General features: G+C 25.4%; 1 protein-coding gene across 1 annotated transcript in view; it reads right to left on the reverse strand.

Annotated features, from left to right (window-relative positions):
• LOC103573199 (unc-112-related protein) overlaps window positions 1–24,575 on the reverse strand; it is a 36,151-nt gene extending 11,576 nt beyond the window's left edge. The window contains exon 1 of the mRNA XM_008552171.3: window positions 24,138–24,575. Coding sequence (XP_008550393.1) covers window positions 24,138–24,276 — 139 coding nt within the window. The 5' untranslated portion in view covers window positions 24,277–24,575. The remainder of the gene's footprint in view (window positions 1–24,137) is intronic.
• Between the last annotated feature and the right edge of the window lie 1,527 nt (window positions 24,576–26,102).

The following is a 26,102-nucleotide window of genomic DNA, read 5'->3' on the forward strand; positions in this document are numbered from 1 at the left end:
TATTTTACAGGTTCCATGACAACTGATCCTCGAATTCATCAGTTTCATCAATATCTTCATAACTTTCATTATCATCATCTTTAGAATCTTTATTTTCATCATTTTTAACCGTATGTCGATGGGATCAAATGTCAGTTGGATAAATTTATAGGGATCACTTGTCGTGGTTTAAAATTGTTGGGATCAGTTGACAGCACACCTATTTTACAATGTGCATGGAAGAAATTTAGATATTTACCTCATATTCTACAGTATCAAATTTTTTGGGTAATTTTCACTAAAAATTTCTCTGCGTGAATATTAAAATAAACCCCTCTTCGGAGTGAATTTTACTCCAAGGGAATTACATAAATATCCAGTCACCCGCTCCGAATTCCCTCCGGATTTAATCCGAAAATTTTTTAGAGTAAAGCATAACTTTGGTTATTTATTTATTTACACCAATCGGCTTTATACATCTAATTTTACTATTACAAAAGTAGTGTTTAATCAAAAACTGCACAGAACGAGAATAAAATATAATATACTATTTTATATTAGTGACATGATCCAATATTTTTTATTTTTGTTGAAAAAGATGATGAAGAATCACCAAAAAAATTTATGGAAGCACAATAATCGTTAACTGAATTCGCTATCCTGTTCCTCGGTCCATAGTGCACATAGCTTTTTGATGATTGAGTTGTTCTCAACAACCTGTATGATCTCAAACCTGGTTTATTACAGACAAGACCAAATTGTTCTAATATTTTTGGGAAGTCAATGTGGCCGTTTACGGTTTTGTTAAAAAATAAAAGATCAGCAACTTCTTTTCTGTAGTAGAGTTTGTTGATTTTAAATTGATCATACACTTCTTCAACTTTCATATTTAGTACCTTAGTTCGCATATAGAATGTTATATTCATACAAATGAAGTAAATTCGGTAAAAATAGAAAGACTGAGATTTTAATAAAAATTTTTTTATTATTTGATAACGGGACATTTACTGCTGGCGCCAATCGGTAAAGTCTTTGCATAATTTTGGGTTCAAAATAAATAAAATTATAATTACAAATTTTTATAGTTGCAAAATAATTCAAATAATTATTTTAAATAAGCTAGAATTAATTTAACAATATCTAAAAATGTTAACTTATAAATAAAAACATTAGACATTTTATGCAATAAATAATAAATTAATGTTATAATTTTTAATGAGATCATAAAATAAAAAAAAACTGTTTTTATTTAAATTTAATCATTGGATCTTATGTAATAAATATTTAATGAAACATTAATTATTTTTTATTATATCATAATCGATTTATAAATGCGCATTTAAAAAGATAAAAATATATACTAGAGCATTAAAAAAAAAATAGTTCATCTATTCATCCCGGGGGCAGAACTAAGAGCACGTGTGTGTTATAGCGTAGATATTATGATTCTTATCGTGGCACACTCGTATATTTTATCACTGACCTCGTTGAAGTCTGCATGTCAGTACATTGTTACTGATATTGTAAGCAGTTCATACTTAATCGTGTATAGCAACAAATTATTATTGTTCATGGATATCGTGTCATTTAATGAGACATTTTGTTATTTAATTTGAAAAATACATAAATTAATGTACTTGTAGTTTAATGTCATCATTAGAAAAAAAAAGTTTTTAATATAATTATGTAATTAAATATTATTAACACGTCAACGTATAGGATGACGAACTTTCGACTAATACTCGTATCAACTTAATATGAACACACCTATGTTAGTCGTAATGTTCAATTCTTTAAGCAAGTGACGACATTATAAAATAAACGTTTCCTATAATGAACTTCCTCTACTCGAATGAATGAATATGTATGTTGAATTTAATAATTTAATCAAGGACACTATCATTTTTATTTTGCATTTTTTAAAGTATGATAAATATACTTGGAGAATTATTATGAAATGTTATACTTTTTTTTATATTATTTATGTTTAATGTCAACATATTTATAAATAAATATTTTTTTAATTGAAGTTTTATTTTTTTATATTTATCATTTTTTTTTTTAAATAAAAAAATTAAAATTTAATTATTTTATTAAGATTACTTATTAGAAAAAAATCTGGATGTAAAACAAATGAGTCATTTAAAAAAAAAAAATTGAAAATATTTTTTTCGAAATTTTATTCCCTATAAGCAATCAAACAAAAAAAAGTGTCAAGTCAGAAAAATTTTTTCTTTACATCTAATAATGATTTCGCAAAATTTAAATGATTATTTGATCCAAAATTTCAAATAAAATATCAAGAAATAATTTTTTATTTGATATTTAATTAAAAAATATCAAATTAACTAGTTTTGGAAAAAATTTTGAGTGATCGATTTACTATTTTAAATTTTATTTTATATGAAAAATGTAAAGAAGGTCTGTTTTACCTCTCTTTATTTTATTTATTGTTTGAATAGTAATAATAATAATAAAAAAGGATATTAATTATTTTTAAAAAATATTTAAATATATACTTTAAGAAAATTAAAATTAAAATAAAGTTGTTAACAACTTTAATTGAAAACTTGTTCAAAATGATAAAGTCATCAATAAATATTTTTTTCCGCATACTAAACTAATGTAACATGATAGTTTAGATTTTATTTAGAATATATTATATTATATCCACACTATATTTATATAGTAGAGGTATAGGACTCATCGAAAGTTTTTTGATAGTGTGTATTAAGTTTTTCGATGGAATACCTGATATGGTGTCTCTGAGCTGAAGACAGGCATTTAGTATCGCCTACGTGCAACGACTGACTTACCACAAAAGGTTGCCGGAAGTTATTTTACATAATCCCTTGAAAGTTTTACCCAGCACACGCATTGCTGCTGGGAAGTCTGAATATTTAGTAATATTGATGGGCACAAAGTACACGTTTCTTTAAAGGGATGAATGGATTATTGAGATTTGTGATAGCGTATGTGGGAAGAAATATTTATTTTTATTAACATTCATTCGTTTTTACTCTAGAAGACGAGAATCAACTTACGTCTACACATTCACGTATTTATAAAATTTTATTCAATCCAGAGTGAAAATAAGTTCTGACTCAAAAGTTATGGGAATATTTTTAAGGATTTTTTGAATTAATTCAAAAATAAATTATAATTTTAAATAAAAATTATTTTTAATACTGAAATAGGAGTGTAAGAGTCGGGTTCAAATTAAATCGAATCCATCTATTCAATTCGAATTTCTGAATTATTCATAAATTTTCAAGTTATTCGATTCAAATTCAGAAAATTTTGGTCAACTTTCAAATATTAAATTTTCATTTAATAGAGGGCTTCATTTTTAAAGTATCCAAAAATGATTTTTTTGTAGATTTGTGTCTGAGCTGTATTTACCACACACAAAAATTTGAATTATTCAAAAAACTATTACAATTTTAAGTCGTTCAAAATAAAATTTTGGAATTATTCGTAAATTTTCGAATAATTCGAGAATTTACAAACTCAAAAACTTACGAATAAATCAAAAATTCGAATTATCCAATTCAAAGTTCAAATCAAATAGTTCGATTCGATTTGATACGAATAATTCGTAATTTTGAACTATTTGCGCACCCCTATACTAAAAGTTAAGATTCTTTATTTTTAAATCAGTAAATAAAATTTATCATAATATTTAGTAATAGTAATATATATCAATAAAATAAATCATAACATATATCAGTATATTAAAATATATTTAAAAAGAATGAATAGAAGCAATAATAGGTTCACATGATTCAAATAAATTAATGATTATTTATTATCATGAATATATCAAACTTTCATGTCACTTAATTCGATACGTTCGAATTCAACGTTATATATATACATATATGTTATTTCCGTTAGGATCAATTTGCTTTTCCCAACATTAAATGATGTATCTACATACGGGTGTGGTCAATTTTTTAATGGCCAGAGATGGCATGCTACAGAGCCTGACTGAATAAAGAGAAACCATTTTACCCTCTATCGCTTCAATCTTGTGCATGTAAAAGCCTACTGCCACGTGACCCTATTACTGCAACTATCAATTAATATAAAATATATGTATGTGTGTTATAAATTTTTAAGCGGAATCATTCGGATTGTATCGTTACCAATGCGGGCGGGAGTTGATAAATTAAGACGTCAATTTATATTATTTTTAAAACAGACCTTGATCCATTATATTCTGAATTTTTAGTATAAGAATAAGATAACTAAATGAGAAATATTTATATCCGTATTTTTAATTCAAATTATAAAAAATTTTCTCATTTTTTATTTTTCATTTTTAAAAATACAAGCGATTACTCCTTTTTTTTTTACATACTAGATCATTATAAAAATAATAAATTTGATCTGCGACTCCCCCGTAAAGTTAACTGGGTCATATTATTTATAGAAACCGCAAAAAAGGGCGGCTGCCAAAGAAGTAGATCAAAAACAACGTGAATACTGAGCTTGAATACTAAACGTGATCATAGATATTATTGGAACATCGTTAACACTTAACTGTACTGCCTACATTATATTTAAATACATTAGTATGTAATTAATATATAAATAAACGTTATATTATACTTCGCTACATCTATTTTCAATTATTTTATTATAATTATCGCAACAAAATTTCTCATTAAATATAAATCATTCATTTGAAATGAAATTTAAATTTAAATTTATTAATAGCAAGCTGTGATTATTATTTTTTAATTAATTTAGTTTACAATGGCTATAAAAAGATTTAGTGTAGTTAAAATAAAGTAGAGCGATTTGTATTACTTAAATAAATTTAATAGTAAAAAAGATTGATCGAATGATTTCTAGTGACAATCGATTTTATCCTTCATTGCATAGACCGAGTCTCGCCCTCTTTTCTTTACACGCCTTACTGAGTTTGCTTTCAGTGGTAAATTATTAAGAATGAGGATGAATATGAGTTAAATAGATAACCGAAAAAATATATGATATAAATAAAATAAAACAAGTATGAAATTAATTGATAAAAATGAGCTCATCGTCCCTGCAGTGCTAAGTTCATAATTGAGATAGGGGAAAATATATTAATATATAACAGTTAATGGTTTAATTAGTTATGCTATTATTAGAAATATCAGAGACTAATGACTCAATATAATTATTCATTTAAAAAATCATTTTTTCATTAATGTATTCTTTATAGATTAATTTATTAACAGTAAATATTAACTTATGATTATTTTATTAATTTATTTCTTGATAACTAAATTGAGATATTTCATTTTAATAAAATATATTGTATTGTATGTATAGTAGGGTGATTCAAAAAATATCAAATTTTTTTTTTCTCGCAAACAGGTTCAAAAGTTTCATTTAGATAAGAAAAGACGCCTGTGAAAATTAGAGCTCTTAATATTAAGATTAAGAGGTACCGCATTGCACTTTTCTATTTTCCACAAGAATAACATGGAAACAATTTTTTTTTGTCTTCTGTTTTTTATAAGTCGCTAACGATGCGTCATAGAAAAAATTAGCAGGCATATTTTTGTAGGTAATTGAATGCTCTACAAAAAAAGCTTCTTATCATTTTTTGATTTATCTATTTGTTCAAAAGTTATTTGAGGTTGAAGTCGAATTCATATTAAATTTTGAGATCTTTTTACTTTTCCAGCGAAACTATGAGACTTATTACAAAATATCATGGGACCTTTTTTGTAGAAAATTTTATTGCCTAGAAGTTATTCTAATAAAGTTTTTTCGAATTCCGCATTGTTTTCTAATTATTTTCAAGCTCTTAAAATCGATGAGAAAACTATTTATTTTATGAGCTTGACATTAAAATAAAAATAACTGGAAAACAATGCGGAATTCGAAAAAACTTCATAAGAATAATTTCTAGTGAATAAAATTGTGTACAAAAAAGGTCCCATGATATTTTGTAATAGGTCTGATAGTTTCGCTGGAAAAGTAAAAAGATCTCAAAATTTAATATGAATTCGACTTCAACCTCAAATAACTTTTGAACAAATAGATTTATCAAAAAATGATAAGAAACTTTTTTTGTAGAGCATTCAATTACCTACAAAAATATGCCTGCTAATTTTTTCTATGACGCATCGTTAGCGACTTATAAAAAACAGAAGACAAAAAAAAAATTGTTTCCATGTTATTCTTATGGAAAATAGAAAAGTGCAATGCGGTACCTCTTAATGTTAATATTAAGAGCTCTAATTTTCACAGGCGTCTTTTCTTATCTAAATGAAACTTTTGAACCTGTTTGCGAGAAAAAAAAAATTTGATATTTTTTGAATCACCCTAATGTATAGTCTACAAAAAAGTATCATGTTATATTAATATATATTTAGTTGATTGGTTTTAATATAATTTTTTTCTCATTTATTGCCAGAGACTAAAAGCCCAAGAGATCAATAACGAGCTTTTTCTTTGACGTTACATCCTGAAAAAAAAAAGTTTTTGAAACCTTTGACAAATTGGTCGCATAAATGTTGACACTATCGATTTATCATGAGAGTAAAGAAAGGAATCTACATTGATACCGGAAGAGACATGATTTAAGACCGGAGATTAGGATGACCAAATGTTACAATAGATCATAAGTCACAACAAAGGTAATCACCTTTAAAAAAGCGCCCGCACATACAGAAAAAAATGTATTTTTTAAGGTTAAAAATATCCGGCACAACAAATGATCCGTAAAATATTTATAACTGCTTTGTAGGATAGCTAAATATAATATGAAGTTTGTAAGCAGCAGATTATAGAAAACCTTTAACCGCGTTGATTTGTATTAAGTTCAGCTGATAATTTGGTGACGAAACGGAAATTATGAATCACCGTCACGTGACGTTGAAAAAATTACTCACGAGAAAATGACATAAATTAAGTCTATATTTATGATATCCATTTTATAACTGGTACTTCTGTTATTAATGACACTTACATTTCCTACTTACATTCAATTAAATAATTGCAAGGGAAATTATACATACAAATACATTTATGCATAATTATATTTACTAAGTCGTGATTTTAAATGAATGAAGATCTTTGTTGTATTATATTATGTTGTACTAACTACATTTATACAAAACTTCAGTGCAGTTATTGTTGCCATTGATTAATAAAATGTAATTGTAAGATATTAGAAAATTAATTGAGTTTTGTATGAAAATAAATTGTCAAAGAAGAGTTTTACGTACAATTTAAGTCTCTAGTCTTCCCGGGTAAAAAAATTTATGTCACAAAAAAATTGAAAAATTTTTTTTTCTATTCTAGATTAATTAAACTTCACTTGAATGCTTAAATTATTGATAAACTAGCAATTGAAAAATTGAAAAGAAAAAAAATTTTCAGAGGAATAGTACTTTGCCTCCTTTGCAGGTGTCATATTTTTAATGCATTTAAAAACAACTTTTGTGATTTCTTGTTAAAATTTTTTTTCTCATCACTTGTTATCATTCGGGCTAATATAAAGTATTGCAAAATTTTAACTTTTTATTTAATTTTAAGGATTTTGAAAGTGAAGAAATAAAAAAAAATTATTGCAGAATCGATTTAGGGCTTCGATATCTTTTTCTTAGATTTCGAAAATTTACGTAAGCCCGCCAAAAATGAAAATGCTGGTATAAATTTAATAACACAATTCAAATTAAAATAATGACAAGATGGAATGTTTTTTTCATCTTTGAAGCCTATTACTTTGGAAAAGGGTTCAAAAATTTTCAGTGTCTTAAACTAGGATTTTTAATCGGTCCAATTTTATTTAAATTAAAAAAAATGACGGTTCATATTAATCAGCTAAATATTTAAAAAGTTTATCTTTTATTATGGACACGAAAAAAATAGTTTCTAAATAGTTATTTTATATAATTAACTCTTCTAACTGCACTACTTTATCATCAAGTTCTAATTTCATCTCAAGTTTCCTGATAAAAAAAATAAAAGATAAATTTTCTTAGAATGCAATACTGTCATATAAAAAAATAATTTTAATAGCAAAGAAAATAAAAATAAAAAAATATATGTATGATAAAAAAAATAATAGTTGTTTATTGGAATGATTATGTATTATCGATATCACAAATAAAAATAGACACCCGGTATATGAGATAGTGTATCATAAAAGCATGTGCACTATTACTAAATGCATGTGCGGTTATGTACCACAACACCACACTTATATTACAAACGACATCATATTGAAGAGCGAATCAAGTCTGTTCACGTATCAAGTGGCAAACATGACAAGGGTGTCATTTAACTGTTATACATATCAATAGTTGTTGAATAACCAATGAGTTAAATATCTAAGTGCCCAACATATCCGGAATTATAAATTTTTTATAATTATATTTATGTACAAGAATTCATACATTCAAACAACTATTACATCTACATATATTGTTTACGATTGCGATAAAATAAAAATATATAAATAGTAATTACATAAACCATAAAATATTCATTGCTTCGCAATAAAAAAAAACTAATTTCAATTCAAAATCTATAAAGATTAATTTCGCACACCTAAAGCGCGAAGCGTTAAGCGCATTACACTTTCGCTTTCAATTTTTTCTCACAAATAAAACTCAAAAAAATAAAGGCTTCGGTCTATTAATTGTATTGAGTCTATTTAAAGATTAGTTTCATATAATTCCGGTATTTATGAATTATTAACAGCAGCGAAATGTTAATGGATATATAAAGGTTAGATAGATGCCTACAGCAAAAGTAATAGATTACAGTGGTAGTCATCAGAATAGCAAACAATAATTTAAATTGATTGAATATAAAAATAAAATAAATTGCGTGGTATTTAACCAAGGACTATCCATACAGAGTACATTGCACATCATAGTGTTGACTGTACATACATAAAGTAGAATGAGGTAATATAGCATAGCTTACAAACTAACAAATAGCGTAAATAGGCACAACATTCATTGGTTCCTATTACAGCAAACTACTTCTTAAGATTTTTAACAAGCAAACTAAACCAACACATAACAAAACGCGACAAAGGTCTCACGCATTTAATACATTGCACTAATGAATACTCTTTGACCCAACCAGCTGGAATGCTTTACCACCTTCAGTTACATTACCAGCTGGTTCTATAACTTGAGAGTTTAAAGTTTAAACGAAGCTTATCTTCTTCAACTATTACAATGTCTATTGTATGTCTTTTACTTTATCATTAATTATGACTAAATAATATTCATAACTGACATTTGCATTATTTAAATTAAACTGTACATCTTTGTAAATATAGTTACGATCACTGAACCCATCGTGTTCTGTCTTTTCTTTAATTAATTATTATTATTGTTGTTGTTTATTTTGGTATTTATTATATCAATTTGTCATCTATGCGCTTGGCTGTAATTAGTGTAGCTATATAATTATTTTAGCTAGACTTGGTGTATAAAGAGAGCTATTATTATGTCTCAGTGTATAGAATCAAGTGAACCTGCTGCTTTGACTCTATAACTAGTTAACTATGTCACCAACAGATAAGTTATATAAACTGCCAAGAAAACATCTAACGATTTGTGATTTAAATGTAATATAGATAATGTATTGTATATATGTGTATATATGTATATATATTTATTTATATGTAAACCACTATCTTATATTTTATTTCATAATCATATATAGCTTAGAGAAATATTTAAATGTACTCGGTTAAAATATATACATATATATTCATATATTTTTATTAGCGTATTAAAAAATTAATAGTTGGAATTTAATCGCATTGGAAAATTTATAACTGTAATAATTTCAATGCTTTTGTTAAAAATTTTAAAAACTTTTGTAATGTAAAATTTTATTTTAAAAAAAATATAATGAAAATAAGTATATTTATATCCAGTGACATAAGATATTTACAATTTTTAACGATAAATATTTACAGTATTGATAAAATATTCATGAATGTTTTTTTATAAATTTTAATACTTTAGCGGTCTCTATTTACAGTATTAATTTAAAAAAAAAAAAAGGATGTTTTGCTAATTATATAAAAGTAGTTTTGTTTATTTTTGCATATAAAAAACTAAAAAATTTGAATTTTGATTTTATTGAAAATAATTAAAAATCGATCATAAGAATAATAATTAATTTTTGTATTAAAATTTTTTAAAAGTATTAAAATAATTGATAACTGATTGCAATATTTTATATTTTAAAAATGAATATTTTTTTATGCAGATAAATTGTTATTTAAAATTAAAAGGTCAACTTAATCATAAAGACATAATTTATGTAATACAAACAAAAAGTATTACGAAGAATAATTATTTTTAAACCGTGACGTTAAGAAAAAATCATGGAATCAGAGTAATTTTAAAAATTATTATTAATATTTTGATAGTTGGATTGTAATGTAAGGCTTGAGTTTAAATTCACAAAGATAACTCTAAAATAATGGTTTATTTTTTTGTTTAAAAACAAGAATGTTTTCTCAAGATTACACACGAAGCGCCAGACGTGTGGATGAAAAGAGAAAAAGTAACTGACGTCACGGTTTATATTTAAACTGAGAGCTTGGTACAGAACACATTGCGCGTGCTACGAAATCGTTCCTCTGGTATTATATATGTATATGTGTATATGTATATTAAAACTATATACCGCAGCTGCAGAAAAGACTTGAAGTTTAGTTTGGTTGGAGAGTTTGCAAAGAAACATAAAGTTAAGGCACGCCATCAAAAACGGATGCTTCTATGTGACCACATCAGCTTTACACTCTACTCTCATCCACTCTCTGTCGTATGATATATATACATATATACGTATGGCGTGGATGGTATATATAAATATAGATATATGTTCATATACAGACTGTAGGAAGTTCACACAATGTACCATTGTCCTCATATTCTCGTTTAACTTTAACATATATCAGCTATATACAACTTTGTACTGTGTTGTATTACTGCCGGGTGTGTGCATTGCGAGAAAAAAATCGCGAGGCTCCTGTATGGATGAACATCCTGCTGCTGTGTATATGCTTTCAAACTGAATCACATCCGACTGATTCACTTCCCAACTTGATTCCGTGTTCTATTATTATTTTATGATAATACCAAAATTATCCATATAATTTAAATAATTCTCATTATTCTCGACATTTTATTTCACTAAATAGAAACACTTTATTTTATTATCATTAAACACAAAGTCAATTTGTTTATGGCAAATGACATTAATTATGTTTAATTTATATGGAAAAAAAAATTAAGTAATTTTTATTAAATTTGAAAAAAAAAAAAAAAAAAAATTAAAATTTGAGAAGTAATGTCGAAACGTTAAAAAAATCAAAACTTGTACAAAACTCAAAGTAAAAATTACAACATAATATTTAGAATAATAATTTCTGTTGATTATAAAAATTACTGTATTCGAAATAAAATTTACTAGCGACAAATAAAAATTATAATGTACTAATAATTTTTACTATTGTACTTAGTAGGTATTAGTTAACTCTTTGTGAAAGATGTGTTCTGGCGAGTAATTTTTACAATCCAGATAGTAATTTTACCTCCCGGAGTAGCAATTTGTCTTACCGACATTCTAAAATGTACAGTACCTAAGTAGAATTACATTGGAGATGTAATATTTATCAACTACAAAACAAAAATTGCGATTAATGTACTATCTTTTAATAACTCTAATAACAATTTCTACTTTTTGTAAGATTTAACTATTTTTATATGAATAAGTAAATATTGACTTTTTCCAAGCGAAAATTTAACGCTTTATTGTAATTATTATGATAAGTGAACATTACAATCTAGATAGTAATAATTGAAATAAAATATTAATTTTCTACTAATCATTGTCATTTTTTTTTTAAGGATTGTAATTTTTTGATTGAGATAATAACTTTTTAATTGTGATTGTAATTATTATTTAATTTTGACCTGCATTTTTCACCCCGATACTATTTTTGGTAATTGAATATAATTTACTTTATTTTTGTACACCTCAACTGCGAAGCGTTAATGGTGTGCTCCCTAATTTTTTCCCGAAGCCTCTACTCAAAACTCAAAAAAAAAAATATTGACAATTATATATTCTAATCTACTAAATGGAAATATATATTGAAATTTTCACACCCCCTGGAAATATATGACAATAATTTTCACATTAAAGGTATAAGTTTCTAAAATAAAAAATGTCTATTGTAACCACATAGTTTAATTACAATTCAAATTTAATTTTCTTATGTTTCAACCTCAATAGACCATAAATGGTAACTTTCCTAGTTTGTCTCTTTTACTGTTTTTCCGCAAACTCTCTAATTTATTTAATTATTCCTCATTCATTAATAATCTAAACCAGTTTATATTGTAATTTGAAGACTAAAGATTTTTAAAAACTATTCAATGAATTGACAAGACAATCATTGCCATAAGAAAAGTAATGATTTCATGGCCACTTTAAGAAATAATCAACTTTTCTGGCTTTTTTTTTTTATCAATTTTTTTTTTTGCACATATTTCGAGTAGTTGGGCTCAATGTAAAGACCCGATCAGTTTTTAAAGGCATATGACAGTAAATTAATTTATTATCCTGGCAACTTATTTTCAGTCCTCATTAAATCGATAAAATAATGAATTTTATGTGTAATTAATTTTTTTTAATTTATAAATCCTGAAATATGTTAGATACAGACACCCACGTTAAATTGAAGAAAATTAACAAATTTTCAGACCTTTAGCATCAGCAATAAGTCAATTTTTTTTTAAGACACAATAATTTTGAATTACGCATATTCGTTCTCATATAGCAAAGTCCAATCGAAACTTTTATTAGAATGTCGTTTGTTAACCTGTAGATATACATTAATAAATTAAAGACAATTCAAAATTAATTAAATCCATTTCTTTCATATTATCTTTATACGCCTCTTTATAAACATCCTATTCAATTTCTGCAAAAATCATTGTCAATTTTTTATTAATGAAAATAAATCAACAGTCGATACTAAAAGCGAAAAAGAAATGATCAAAAACACAGTAATAATTAATGCATAATTTTTCTTTTAACCGAATTGTATGCAGAATTTAATATAGGATAGAGGTACCGTTTTTGGCACCTTTAGAGCCAGTTTTGGACACTTAAAAAATTTTAATAAAGTAATTTGTAAAAGACGCAATGGCAAAATTAATTTTTAAAATGTGTTCAAAGATACCTTTAACCCGCTATTCAATCAGTAATTTTATTTTACACTTTTTAATTAATTATAATAAAGTATCAAATGTCAAAAAAATGGAGCAGTGACCACAAATGGTACCTCTACTCTATAGATAGATATTCATATCAATATTTGAGATTTACACTATGGTATTTTAAAAATATTTTTACGGTCAAGACATTTAACGTTTATTTTTTTTAAACAAAAAGCTTTCAAATAAATGAACTATTCAAAAATTAGATTGATATATATATATATATATATATATATATATATATGTTCCCTTAAATATATTCAAGAGTAAAAATAAAAAAAAGTTAATGGAAGTCTTATAAGATGAGAATTGATGAGTCTACTGAACTGTCTAGCAGAAAAAATTATCAGTTTGTTTTTTCTATTAGTAAGCGTGAACATTTGGTTCTCATATCCATTACTTTACGAAGAATTACTATCTTTCGTTAGAATCAATACTTGACATAATATAAATTTTTTATTTATCGCATAGCAAGGTAACATTTTATCAAATTTAGTTATTTTTTTATCGCTGCTCTCGATAAGTATTAGCAAACATGCTGCGCAATAAATAAAATATATATATAACAATATTTGTATAGAGAAAGCTTTATGTTATATGATATTGCAGTAGGTGTATACTATATAGTTGTTATATTAGTATATATGTATACATATATAGGACTACTGATTTTCTATCGTATCGTAGCGAATTGAATGGCCAGACATATTTAATTTTAACGGACGAAACAAGTACATCAGTAGAGGGAGAGAATGATGAATGGGATGTAGCTAGTTATTTAATCAAATGGAATACCTTCATTCAATTATTTTTTTTTTTTTTTTTTTCATACAAATTTGCCTTAAATAATTTAAATTTTATTTCATTGTTAGTATTGACTTCTATCTACACTGAAAAAAAAAAATAAAATAAAAAATAAATTGTAAAAAAAAAAATATTTTCTTTAGTAATAAATCGATATAAATTACTACACTATTAATTTCATATCTGAAGGGAAGAGTCATTTTCTTGACAGAAGAAAATTTAAATTTATTTACACTATTACAAAAAAAAAGGTTATAATAAACTTGGGTTTCTTCGATTAAAAAAATGATTTTGAATCTTCAAATTTTTGAATCAAAAATATCTTAAATTGAGAATTTTTAATAACAAAACTTTTTGTGGTAAGAATATAGACACAAAAAGAAAATTATCGACTGAAGGGCAATATTCTTGATTCAAAAAAATTTTTTTGAAAACCTCAATTTTCTCGGTTAAAGTAGAAATCTCTGACCAAGATGAATTTTCTCTATTATGAGAGTGAAATAGGCGATTTTCAAACGAGTGTGAATGTAGTAGACAACAGACAAATTTAAAATTATAAATAAATACACAGAAAAAAGGATTTCTTGACACAAAAATTTTTACTCGCTCCAAGAAAATTTTTTCCTATTCCAAGAAATTTTTTGCTTTATGAATTGAAAGGAAAAATTTTCTCAGGGCAAGAATGAATTTTTTCAGAGCAAGAAAAAATTTTCTGAGTCAATTAATTTTTTCTCGTCCCGAGAAAATTTTTCTGTTCAAAGTATAATAAAAAAAAATTCTTGCACTAAGAAATTCTTTTTTTCCGTGTACAGGAAACAATTCAAAAATAATATTTATAAAAAATGCACTCATTAATTTCAAAATTTTTTAAATGCGCATTTTTTTAAAATTTAATTTTATTAATTATTTAATCTATTTATTTAAAATTTTAAATTTGTCTGATGTCTACTACATTCACACTCATGATTTTCAAATGAACCGTTTTCATAAATAAAGACACAAATTATTAAATAAAATGTTTCATTTGATGCGTAAAGTTATTATTTATCGAATTAAATGCTTCTCGTTCGAAAATTTCAGTTTATCTCTAAGAACGACTTATTTGAAATTTCTATTTGCTAATGTAAGTGCAACAAGGACCGTTTCGTTTGTTCATATATATGAGAGAGAATAGATGACAATTCCTCTTAAAGATAAATTCTCTTGGCTCAAGAAAATCTAGACTTGGTTCCCGAAAATGTTTATTTTCAAAAATATTTTCCTGACTCAAGATAACTTTTTTTTTGTGTACGTATTCTAAAAATATTTTTTTCTCTCAATAAAAAAAGTTGTAAGAAATGATATATTTCGGGTAAGTATTATAGAATATTGAGTAAATAAAGTGAAGAAGAACATTATTTAATTAAATAATAATTTAATATTGGATAATTTGCGATATCTGGAGGTGAAAGCTCGCCTTATAAGTACTTGAAAGTCGCTCAATACGTACTTGAAAAGAGAAGGAACTCAAAGACTCAACGAACGTGACATACCTCTCTTGGGAACTCGACTTTTCTACCCACGCTCAACATTTTTTTTTTTTTATTTTATATCGTACTCACTGACAGTTAAGTAAGTGGCACCAATATAATTATGTCAATTTGTTTTTTTAAACTATTTTTATTGCATTTTTATATTAATTGTATTTGTTATACTTTCATAATGGCAATTGTCACTTTTAATTTCAATTCAATGTGATATGTTTGAAGGTGCAATCAATGATACGATGGATAAAATAGTATTATTTAATGCTTATTCACATCAATGATATATTTAATATTGCTTTTAATTATTACTGACACAAATGAGAAATGTTAGAACAATATTAACAACTTTAAGTCCATGCGAATGAAATACATTTATGCACCTGTTACAATATTGTAACCTATAATTAGTTATAAAAATATTTGGATCAATTTAACTTGAGGATTACATCTCGATAAATTAAAAGTATACAGGGAATACGATGTCAGGTCGTAATTTTTCGGGAACAATTTCATTGGAAATTTGTTAAGAGTAGCGGAAATTGGGATAAAATAGCTGATATGTAATTTATGAGGGGTGAAATGAGTTTTTTAAAATACTTTCGAAAACTCAACGAACTGCAAAATGGGAATTAAGGGGCAAATTGGATCAATTAAAATATTTAAGTGCAAAATCAACTTAAATATTTCTGATTACGTTGTAATTTGACACTAATTTTGCTAAATTAATTTTTTATAAATACACTGTCAAAAATTTGCGAAGTGAATGCGGATTAATTTCAGAGTGAGCAGAATGGATGACTGCTTATTTATTTAGGCCCTTCGGAGGGAAATTTACTCCAAAGAGAAGTTTATTTTGATATTAAAACTCCAAAGCCCAGAAATAAAATCTAGACTACTCCGAAATCACTTCACAAAAAAGACAAACTCCTTATTTACTCCGTATGCCGAGTGATTTTTTGTAAAAACTCCGCATTCACTCCCGATTTTTTTACAGTGTTAATTTAATATTAGTAGACAGTTACTTTATTCATACTTTAAATATATATCGAAGATAAAAAACTCGGTTGACTTTTCTTTATTTTTTTTTTTACGTAAATTAAAAACTGATAAGCAAAATAATTTGAAATTTTTTTTGCGGCCCATTTGACCATTTTGGACTTATGGTTTTTTTTATATAAAAATGTATGCAATTATGTAGAAATTAAATATTTAATTAAATTTGAATAATTTCAAATGAAGATTCTAATTTTTAACGAGGAATGCATTTTTTTTAATGATTATCTTCGATTCTATTTAATAAAAAAATAAAAAAATAAATACACATTTCATGTATGAGAAAAATTGATTATTATTTATAAATTAAAATATTTAAAAAATCAAAAACTATATAATAATAAAATGAAATAAAAAATTCAAAGAATATATAGCAGCTTACTATGATATCCTATCTAACAATTGCTTGTTTTATAAACTAACTAGTAATAATGCGTAGTAAGCATATAATAGGCATAATACAAGGAAATGAGATATTATGTGTACCGAGTAAGTTGATTTTTATGTATCATCTTTCCAGTTTTTATATCCTACACACATTCTCTTTTTTTCACGCTTGTATTAACATATAAGGACAATTTATGGACAGTAAAAATTTTTTAACATATTATATTATTTAAATTTAAATATAAATTTATTAAATTTTTATTATTATTTAATATTTTGTGTATACTTTTATTATGCAGCTTGGTACTTAGGCGTCAGAATATCTGAATAAATATTTATTTATAGTTTCCATTATTTTTGTAATATGGAACCTTACTCATGTTGTCCTTGACGTAATTTAACCAACCACGCACGTAATTGAGTCACTTTTGCCAAGGTTTGAGGCAATATATTCGCCAGATATTGTCAACAATGCATTCGCCTTTAAATATTTTCAATAAAATAAACAATCTACCTAATAATTGCTACTATTAATCCTCCACTTTTGTTTGAATTGTCATCTTTAAAAGGAAGAATTTACTCTACAGTCATAGTCATACTACCAATTATCGTATTTCTGTATGAGATAACTATTAAATCACTGCTACTGATTCTTCGTAATAGAAATAAATATGTAATTGATAATCTTAGATAGTTATCGGCTTGAAGGAAAAAAAAATAATAAAAGTTACTGGAATATGAACTCTATTGCAAATTAATGCCCAAGTAAATCTATCAATCAAAATGTAAATTAAATAATTAATATCTGCGGTCAATACACGCGGAGATAATTACATATTATTGGTAATCGCAATTATATCGTGTTTCAATGTAACTTTACTAGATATACTTGAATATGCATAAAGCATAATTCTAAGTATATGCATGAATTGTTATTAGTTTTATATTATTTATGTATAACTAAATAGCAAAACAAAGATTTATGTGTTGTTTATTTTTTTTTTATAAAAGCCCCTATACCCGCTCAGTACCATTAGTCGCTCACTTTAAATATTTAAGGCGTTTTTTTATAATTTTTATTAAAAAAATTACAACTAAAAATATTATTACTGATAAATAATTATTTGTGAATCTAAATATATTAAAATATGATGTATCAAATTATTTTATAATAGATTATAAATTTAAATTAAGTGACTGTTTTCAAAATCGCGCTCAGCCGGGTAGTTTTTACTTTGACGTTCGTTCGTTAGATTAAATTTAGGTTACGTCAAATTTTTTTAGAATTGTTATAACTATATCTTATTAAATATATTTTTAAAATTCATAAAATTTTATATTATGAAAGAATAAAGTAGTATAATTTATAAATTATTTTCCAAATCAATAAACTTATCATAGTTTAATTGATATTGTCTTTGAGCGACTATAGGGCCATGTGTTGATCGAGTAATAGTACATCACAACTTTTAGTGAGCGACTATGGGTACACTCAAGACCTTATTTAAAAATTTAATAATAATTAATTATCAACATTATTTTTCAAACTAAAATTTTATTCTAATACTCAAAACTTCAAAAAATAATTATAAAAAAAAATATATGGTTCTTCATTTTACATGGAGATAATTTTTTGATAAATTTTATCCTAAAATTTAGAGTAAAGCCCGGCCAAAAACAAAATAAATACGGAAAGAATAAAACTGATTCCTTTTATTTCATTTTTTACTCTTTTTTAGTTAAAAGTTACTCAAAATTATGATTTTCTACCCCATAATTGAATACTATTTAGAAATGGAAGAGTAATCATTCATCTAGGCCTAGGTTTACTCACAATTAACGAGTAAAATTTATTAGATAATTCTTTCCAAGAATGTAATACTATGAAAATATTATTAAATAATATTTTGCAAAATATAAATGTGAGCAATCTGTGAATCAACAGCTGTATGATGAGTCAGCGACAAAAGGACTAAACATTTTTTTTTTCCTTGAACATCCCAAGGCACGTCGCTGAAAGTTGGCCAGCCAACCCAACCGTAAAACATAAACTTGCTGATGAGTACTTTTTGTTCTTGTATTAAAAGAATAACTTGTTTAAAAGTTACTTACATACTATAGAAATAGTACTATCAGTTTTTTGATAAATAAAAAAAAAAAAATAATAAACAAATATTTCTAAAATGATTAAATTTCCTAAAGAAATTTTTTATAAATTTAATTTTTGAATCTAATTAAAAAATAATTAATTTTATTTAAAAAAACTTCTCAAGAAAGAATTAAAATTTTTAAATTCGTAAAAAATAATTTTATAAATTTAATTTCAAAAGGATTTCAATGAATATATATTTAAAAAAATAAATATTTATCAATTTTATTTTGAAAATTAAACCAGTTTTGGAGAATTTAAATTTTTAAATAACCGCAATTTTAATTTATAATTAAGTTTATTATTTTTATTTAAACAAAGTAATAAATTATCAACTTAATTTTAAAATAAAACTAATTTAAATGAATGTAAATTAATGATTAAAAAAATAATTATGAATAAATTAGACAATAAGAAAAAAATGAATCATCTGAATAATAAACTTATTAAACATATAATCATATATGAATGATTAATTATTTTTTATTCTTTCTTCTCATTAATGTATATATGTATTGAACATTACACATGAACACATTAACTATACATATCTCTTCAAGAAGTGTTGTATTGTCGATTACATATAACAATAAACGCACATGCATAAGTAAATTTATTAAACAGTTTCGAAATTAAATAAATTGAATTAACTTTCCACCGTTTTATTTATAATCTCTTTTTGAATGCGACATTTAAGTGAAATGGGTTTTATATGAATATGAATGAATGGATTAAATTGGTTGATAAGTACAGTTATGATATAGACAAGTTGTTGAAATATGTAATAATTGCTAGAAAGTGATATGTTTGTTTTATAGAAAAGGTGTTGTATAGTTCCCATAATCACGACCTGTCATGGTATTTCCAGGTGAAGTGCAATGGCCTCGATCTGGGAATACGTGTACCGTAAGGACGACCTTGTCTCCAATAGTATAACGTAAACGTGCAAGGCATAATTTTTTGATAAATTTTCCATAAAAAAAATAGACCGCATTTTTATTAAATGAAATTTTTTAAAAGTAAATGTCTGACTTCATAAAATACATCTTAATGATATTTTAATTTATTTTATTTAATATATAAAATCTGCACAGAATTGCAAATACTTATAGGTTGACCAAGCCTTCTCTTATATCAAGTGACTACATACGTCTTAGCATGGTGGCAAGTTACTCGTTTTACAGAAGGACCATAATAAGAGTGCTGTCTTGTCATCACATAAGCTTGGTGACATACGGTATCTTGAACTAAAATGCGTATACTTTAACTGATGCTACACTTAACTTAACAATTAAATTCTCGCCTCAATTTACTGTACATGTGTACTTATATTTATATTTTAGTATCATGTAATTAAATTTTAACTTTAATGGTAATAATAGATATATGTATCGCGTCACTTATTTCAAAAGGACATATTTTTATACGCCCTTTTGGCTTTAGTCACTAAGTTTAAATACAAAAGGGCGTATAATTTTTTTTTAATTGCGAATCGTATTGTAAACTTATTCTAAAGCTGAAAATTTGAAAAATAAATTTCGAAAGCCAAAAGAGCATATAATTAAAGCTATATGCCCTTTTGGTTTTCAAAAATTTTTTTGTCAATTTTTAGCTATAAAATAAGTCTACAAGACGATTGTCAAACAAAAATTGCAAGTCTTTTTGGCTTTAGAGTTTCCTAAAGCCAGAAAGGCGTATAAAAATATGTGCTTTTGGAAATAGTAACGCGATATGACTTTATAAAATAAGAAATGTTTATAAGTTTGTACCTGAGTGAAAAAAAATCTTTTCAAATCATTGTACATTCTTACTACAAGAAATTATGATATTAAAGATTTTCAATCTAATATATTAGATATTTGATATACTGTATATATTTTTTTGGTGCAAAAATTTGAAAATTTCATTTAAAATAATTTTCTTAATCGAAGAAACTCAAGCTTATTTCAAGATACTTTAATCTTCTTTTTTTTGCAGGTGTAAATAAATTTTGATTTTCTTCCGTCAAGAAAATGATTGCGCTAGATATGAAATTGATAACGCAAAAATTGATATCAATTTATTACTCGAAAACATTGGTTACACATAAGTTATTTTTTTTTTCCAGTGTGAACAAAAATTTTTTACAAATTTATTTATAGTTTGACGTTTGACCTGATTTTGATACAGAATTTAAATTTTTGTATACAAAAATAAAAAAAAAAAACAACAACAGAACTACTGTCAAATGTATTGAGTCGTTTATTTTTTAAAAATAAATATACGTATACAATTTATTTTAAATGTCAGTTTAATATTATATAGTGATATTTTTCATCTTACGAGTCAACTTTTTTATGCATGAATAATTATCACAAAAAGGACACCTGTGATGCCTGTGATTTTGAGCTATGTTAAGTGCTGGATTTAGATGTGTGGGTATGTATGTATACGCATATAAATATATGCATATATATATATTGAGTAAAACATGTAATAGTGAAGTCTCACAAAAGAACCACAAAATCCTTCCCCTACTTGACGACTGTTCAAGGTCGTATCCTGCCTAAATGTACAACCACTTGAGTGATTTTTAACAGATGGTATTTATTCATCGTATAATAAATAAAAATATACTAAGGAATGTCATTGATTTATCAAATCATTGTGCAACATTTGAAAATTTAAATGTGCACTAAAGATTTATTGTTTATTTTAATTTTTATTTATCATTAAAATAAATATTTCAAGTATTTACGAGAGTATTCAAAAATTTTTTATCGTAAATAAATATTGTTGCAATACAAATTATATTGCAGTTTTCATTACAAATTGTCAAACGGTAGAGGAAAACAATATTTCATGACTTGTTTTTGGAGTAAAAAATTTTTAACGAGAAAATAAAAGTTGGGACACTGAAAATTTGAATAAAAACAGTCTCATTTCTAGTACAGGATTTTTAAATAAACATAATAGTGCATTACGTCATTATAATGAAGCAAAGTTTTAAAAAATGCCAAAAAATATGCAAGTGAAAAATTGTAAATGGGAAGTCCTTTTTTTGACGTATGCTTCAGAGTAAAGTGAAAAACAAGCGTGTGACACGCAATTTTATGCGCTTAATGTGCCTTGTAAAAAGTGAAAAGACACATACATATATTCATGTACATTAAATATAAATATATATATGTGTACTGAATCAAATGAAATATGACTGGAAGTATTACATCTACTTGCTTATGACGATATATGTAGTTTTTACCAGGAATACTACAGTTAATTTTAGAATATGATATCGCAATTGCCTAAAATATAATATAATGGAAGCTGTTTCCTTTGATAAAGTTAACTCTAAATCATACAAGTAATGCGTCATTAACTTTACTTTTTTTTTCCTATTAAAATGCAATAAAATGCACTCCGTTATTATGAAATTCCAAAGAAACTCATTTGAAATTATAATAACAAGCTATCATTATTATTATCATTTTTTACTTTATATACATGTATATTATAATTACAAAATGTTTGATTTTTAAATTATTCTCAACCCATCAATAATGAAAATTATTTTTATTGTGTATTTGTATGATCATGAATGTGCAGACATTAGACCAAATTTTAAATTATTAATAAATAGACTAAATAATTAATAAAATAAAATTTAAAAAAATGCGCATTTAGAAAATTCAGAAAATAATAAGTGCATTTTTTATAAATATTATTTTTTTAATTATTTACTCTATTTATTTATAATTTTAAATTTGTCTGATGTCTGCTACATTCAAACTCATATATTTGTACACAGAAAAAAAATTTCTTGGCGTAAACCATTTTTAATCGTCTCAAGAAAATTTTTACTTGCCCTAAGAAATTTTTTGCATTATGAATTGAAACCAAAAATTTTTTGGAGCGAGAAAAAATTTTTTGCGCAAAGAAATTTTTTCTAGTCTTGAGAAATTTTTTTATTTTATTTTATAGTGCGAAATTTTTCTTGCTCCAATATACTTTTTTTGCTGTGTACATTTATCAATAAAAAAAAACTAAATCAAACAGTAACCAAAGAGGGGATTGCATCTGCTATGTAATAAACTCATATTTTACAACTTGTTGCATTCAAAATTAGTTTTTATCGTCTGATAAACGGTTTCACGAAAATTCAACCGTAACCTATGTTTATATATATATATAAATATATACTTATGTTGAAGAAAGTCGAGTGAAATCGGGCACCCAGAAATTTTGATACTTTTTTTTTTTTATTGACAATAAAAGATGTTTTATTTTTTTTAAAATATAAACCACGAGTAAAAAATTGTGTATTAAAATTTAAAAAAATAACTAATAGTATTTTTATTTTACGCGGCTCTTTTCTATATATATACATATATATAACATAACTTTTTGATTGTTAATAAGTTTGACAATGTCATTATAGTGAGTTTTAAAAAAAACTTATACGATATCATTTTAAATCAAGAAGAATTTATCAGTATGAGTTTGCAGTGAAATGTAAAAAATTTTTAGAATTGGAATTTGTACTATATCTAAAATATATGTACATATATATGTATATAGTTTTTTATGTTAAACGAGTTGTTACAGTTAATGAGCGGTATTTAATTAAAAGACATACGAGCTCCTAATTTTGACGGCAGTTTAATGATAATTATTTTAAAATTTATAATAATTCAAAAATGCAGTAGCTAAAGTGATTGCGTTTACTTTTTGTAAATTATTTGTTTGTCGTATGAACCAGAATAGCAAATTTTACAACTTAAAAAATTTTGAATAAGTTTCGAAACATTAAATTTCTGTTTCAAATATTTTTTCCTAAGTAATTTTAAAATTTGATTTTAAATAAAAAAAAAATGTATTCATTCATTTGGAAGCACATGATAAATATATGAGAATAAATTAGTATAAATTTATTTGAAATTAAATTTAAGAGTATATAAAAAAAATTATCTTGAACTGATGACTTACCAAGATCTTCAACAAGACGAAGCATGACACCGCCAATATGAAGCTCTCCTTTGACGCGAAGATTTCTCTCGACCTGTAAATCCGTAACGTAGACGCGCAGTACCCAACTGCCGTCTACTTCGTGCCCGTCTGAATACATATTTAAAATAAAATAAACAAACAACTTATTAATGTCTTATTAATTTAAAAACTTATTAAAACTCGATTTAAAATCACTGATTTTAAAAACCGCACTTAAAACTTTAACATTTGATTGACTATCATTTTTATTTTTTAGTTTAATATTAACTTGTTGTATTGTAAATATAAATACACTTTATTTAAATGCCGAATGGCATCCAGAACATTTGTATTAGAACAGTACATACACCGTAAATTGTTTATAATACGACACCATTTATCTTTACTCGGCGCTATTCGGGCGCAATGTGGCAACTGACCGCGGCAGGAAAACCGAAACTCGGTACATAAAATTTTTAAAGTTCATTATTGCCGGTAGAGGCGCTAAAACTCGCCCTGTACATGTTTACACATCCTTTATCTGTGTTAAATATGAATTTTATGTGTGGACACACATGTGCATGGTGACGTATATGTACATATATACGGTGTTTTACACATACATTACTTATGGTTATATTTGAACGCAATGGAAACAATAATGTGTACATTAAGCTTCGTACACAATGAGAAACAAATATTTTATCACGTTTATTTTTTTAAAATAGATATGATTGGTTTGTTCGGTTGGGTCTCAAAGATGATTCGTTTTTTGAAAGGTCTAGAAGAAATTTTTTTGAAATGGTTACAATGGCGCGCTTTTTATAGTAGGTGGCGCTTTTTTCACCATTTAGAGATGTACTTTTTTACTATTTGCCGGTGAAATTGTGTTTAGTGGATAAATAGAATAAAATATATGAAATGATGATTATTTGAAAATTTTTTTACTTCATATAAATCCACTATTAAGTTGGCGCGGAAATTTAAAAATCTTTAATAAACAATATACCAAAAAATTGCTCTCAAAATGCTCTTTCAGAATACGCAATTGCTCCAGTCATAAAATTAATAATTAATTAATTATCACCAATTAAAAGTACGGAACTCATTTTGTGTATAAGTCAATAAATAAATTTTATTTTTTATATTGATCGAGGTCATTGCTCCCCTTTATTTCAATCAAGAGCAATGACTTATTTGACGAAATATTAAAAATTAATGCTAATTAATTGAAATCGTAATTACGATGCATAATTTAATCGAATTGTGATGTCAAGGTTGTAGTGGGGGTAATGCAGGAAGTGGGAAAAGGAGTGCGCATAAGTGCGGATCTTTTAAATTGGCGGGAACGATTTAATTTTGTAATAAAATTTTTTTTTGAATAGGGCATATAAAGTGGTGGTTTCTTATGTGTCTTAAGGTGCGTACTATCACATAGATGCACGATATCGCTTAGCGAAGCCCTTCAATTTTCCTCAAGTTCATCTGAACTGGGAAATTCGCAAATTTTCGTGAATTTCTGCTGTTAATAGCTATTGAGAATTATTTATTTCAGAGGGGTTATAAAAAGGGGTGCTTTTCTATATGTTTTAGGGTGCGCACTATCACGTAGATACACAATATCGCTTAGCAAAGCCCCTCAATTTTTCCCAAGTCCGTCTAAACTTGTAAATCAGCAGATTTTCGTGAATTTCTGCCATTAATATGTATTGAAAATTAATTTATTTATTAAGTTATATACAAAATGAGTTTTGTATTTTTAATTGATAATAATTCATTAAATTTTTATTTTACAGTTAACTACGAAAAAAATTATACTGTTATACTGGTATTCTGCATAAATAATATAAAATTGCTTAAATGAAACATGACCTTTCGGAAGATATCTTTCGGTAGATCTATAGCACTTTAAATATTCTCTTAAGTGGGAATCTTGAATAAGATGCTTGGACTAGGCATGTTTGA

This window comes from Microplitis demolitor, chromosome 8 (assembly GCF_026212275.2).
Source record: "Microplitis demolitor isolate Queensland-Clemson2020A chromosome 8, iyMicDemo2.1a, whole genome shotgun sequence".
Lineage (NCBI taxonomy): Eukaryota > Metazoa > Arthropoda > Insecta > Hymenoptera > Braconidae > Microplitis > Microplitis demolitor.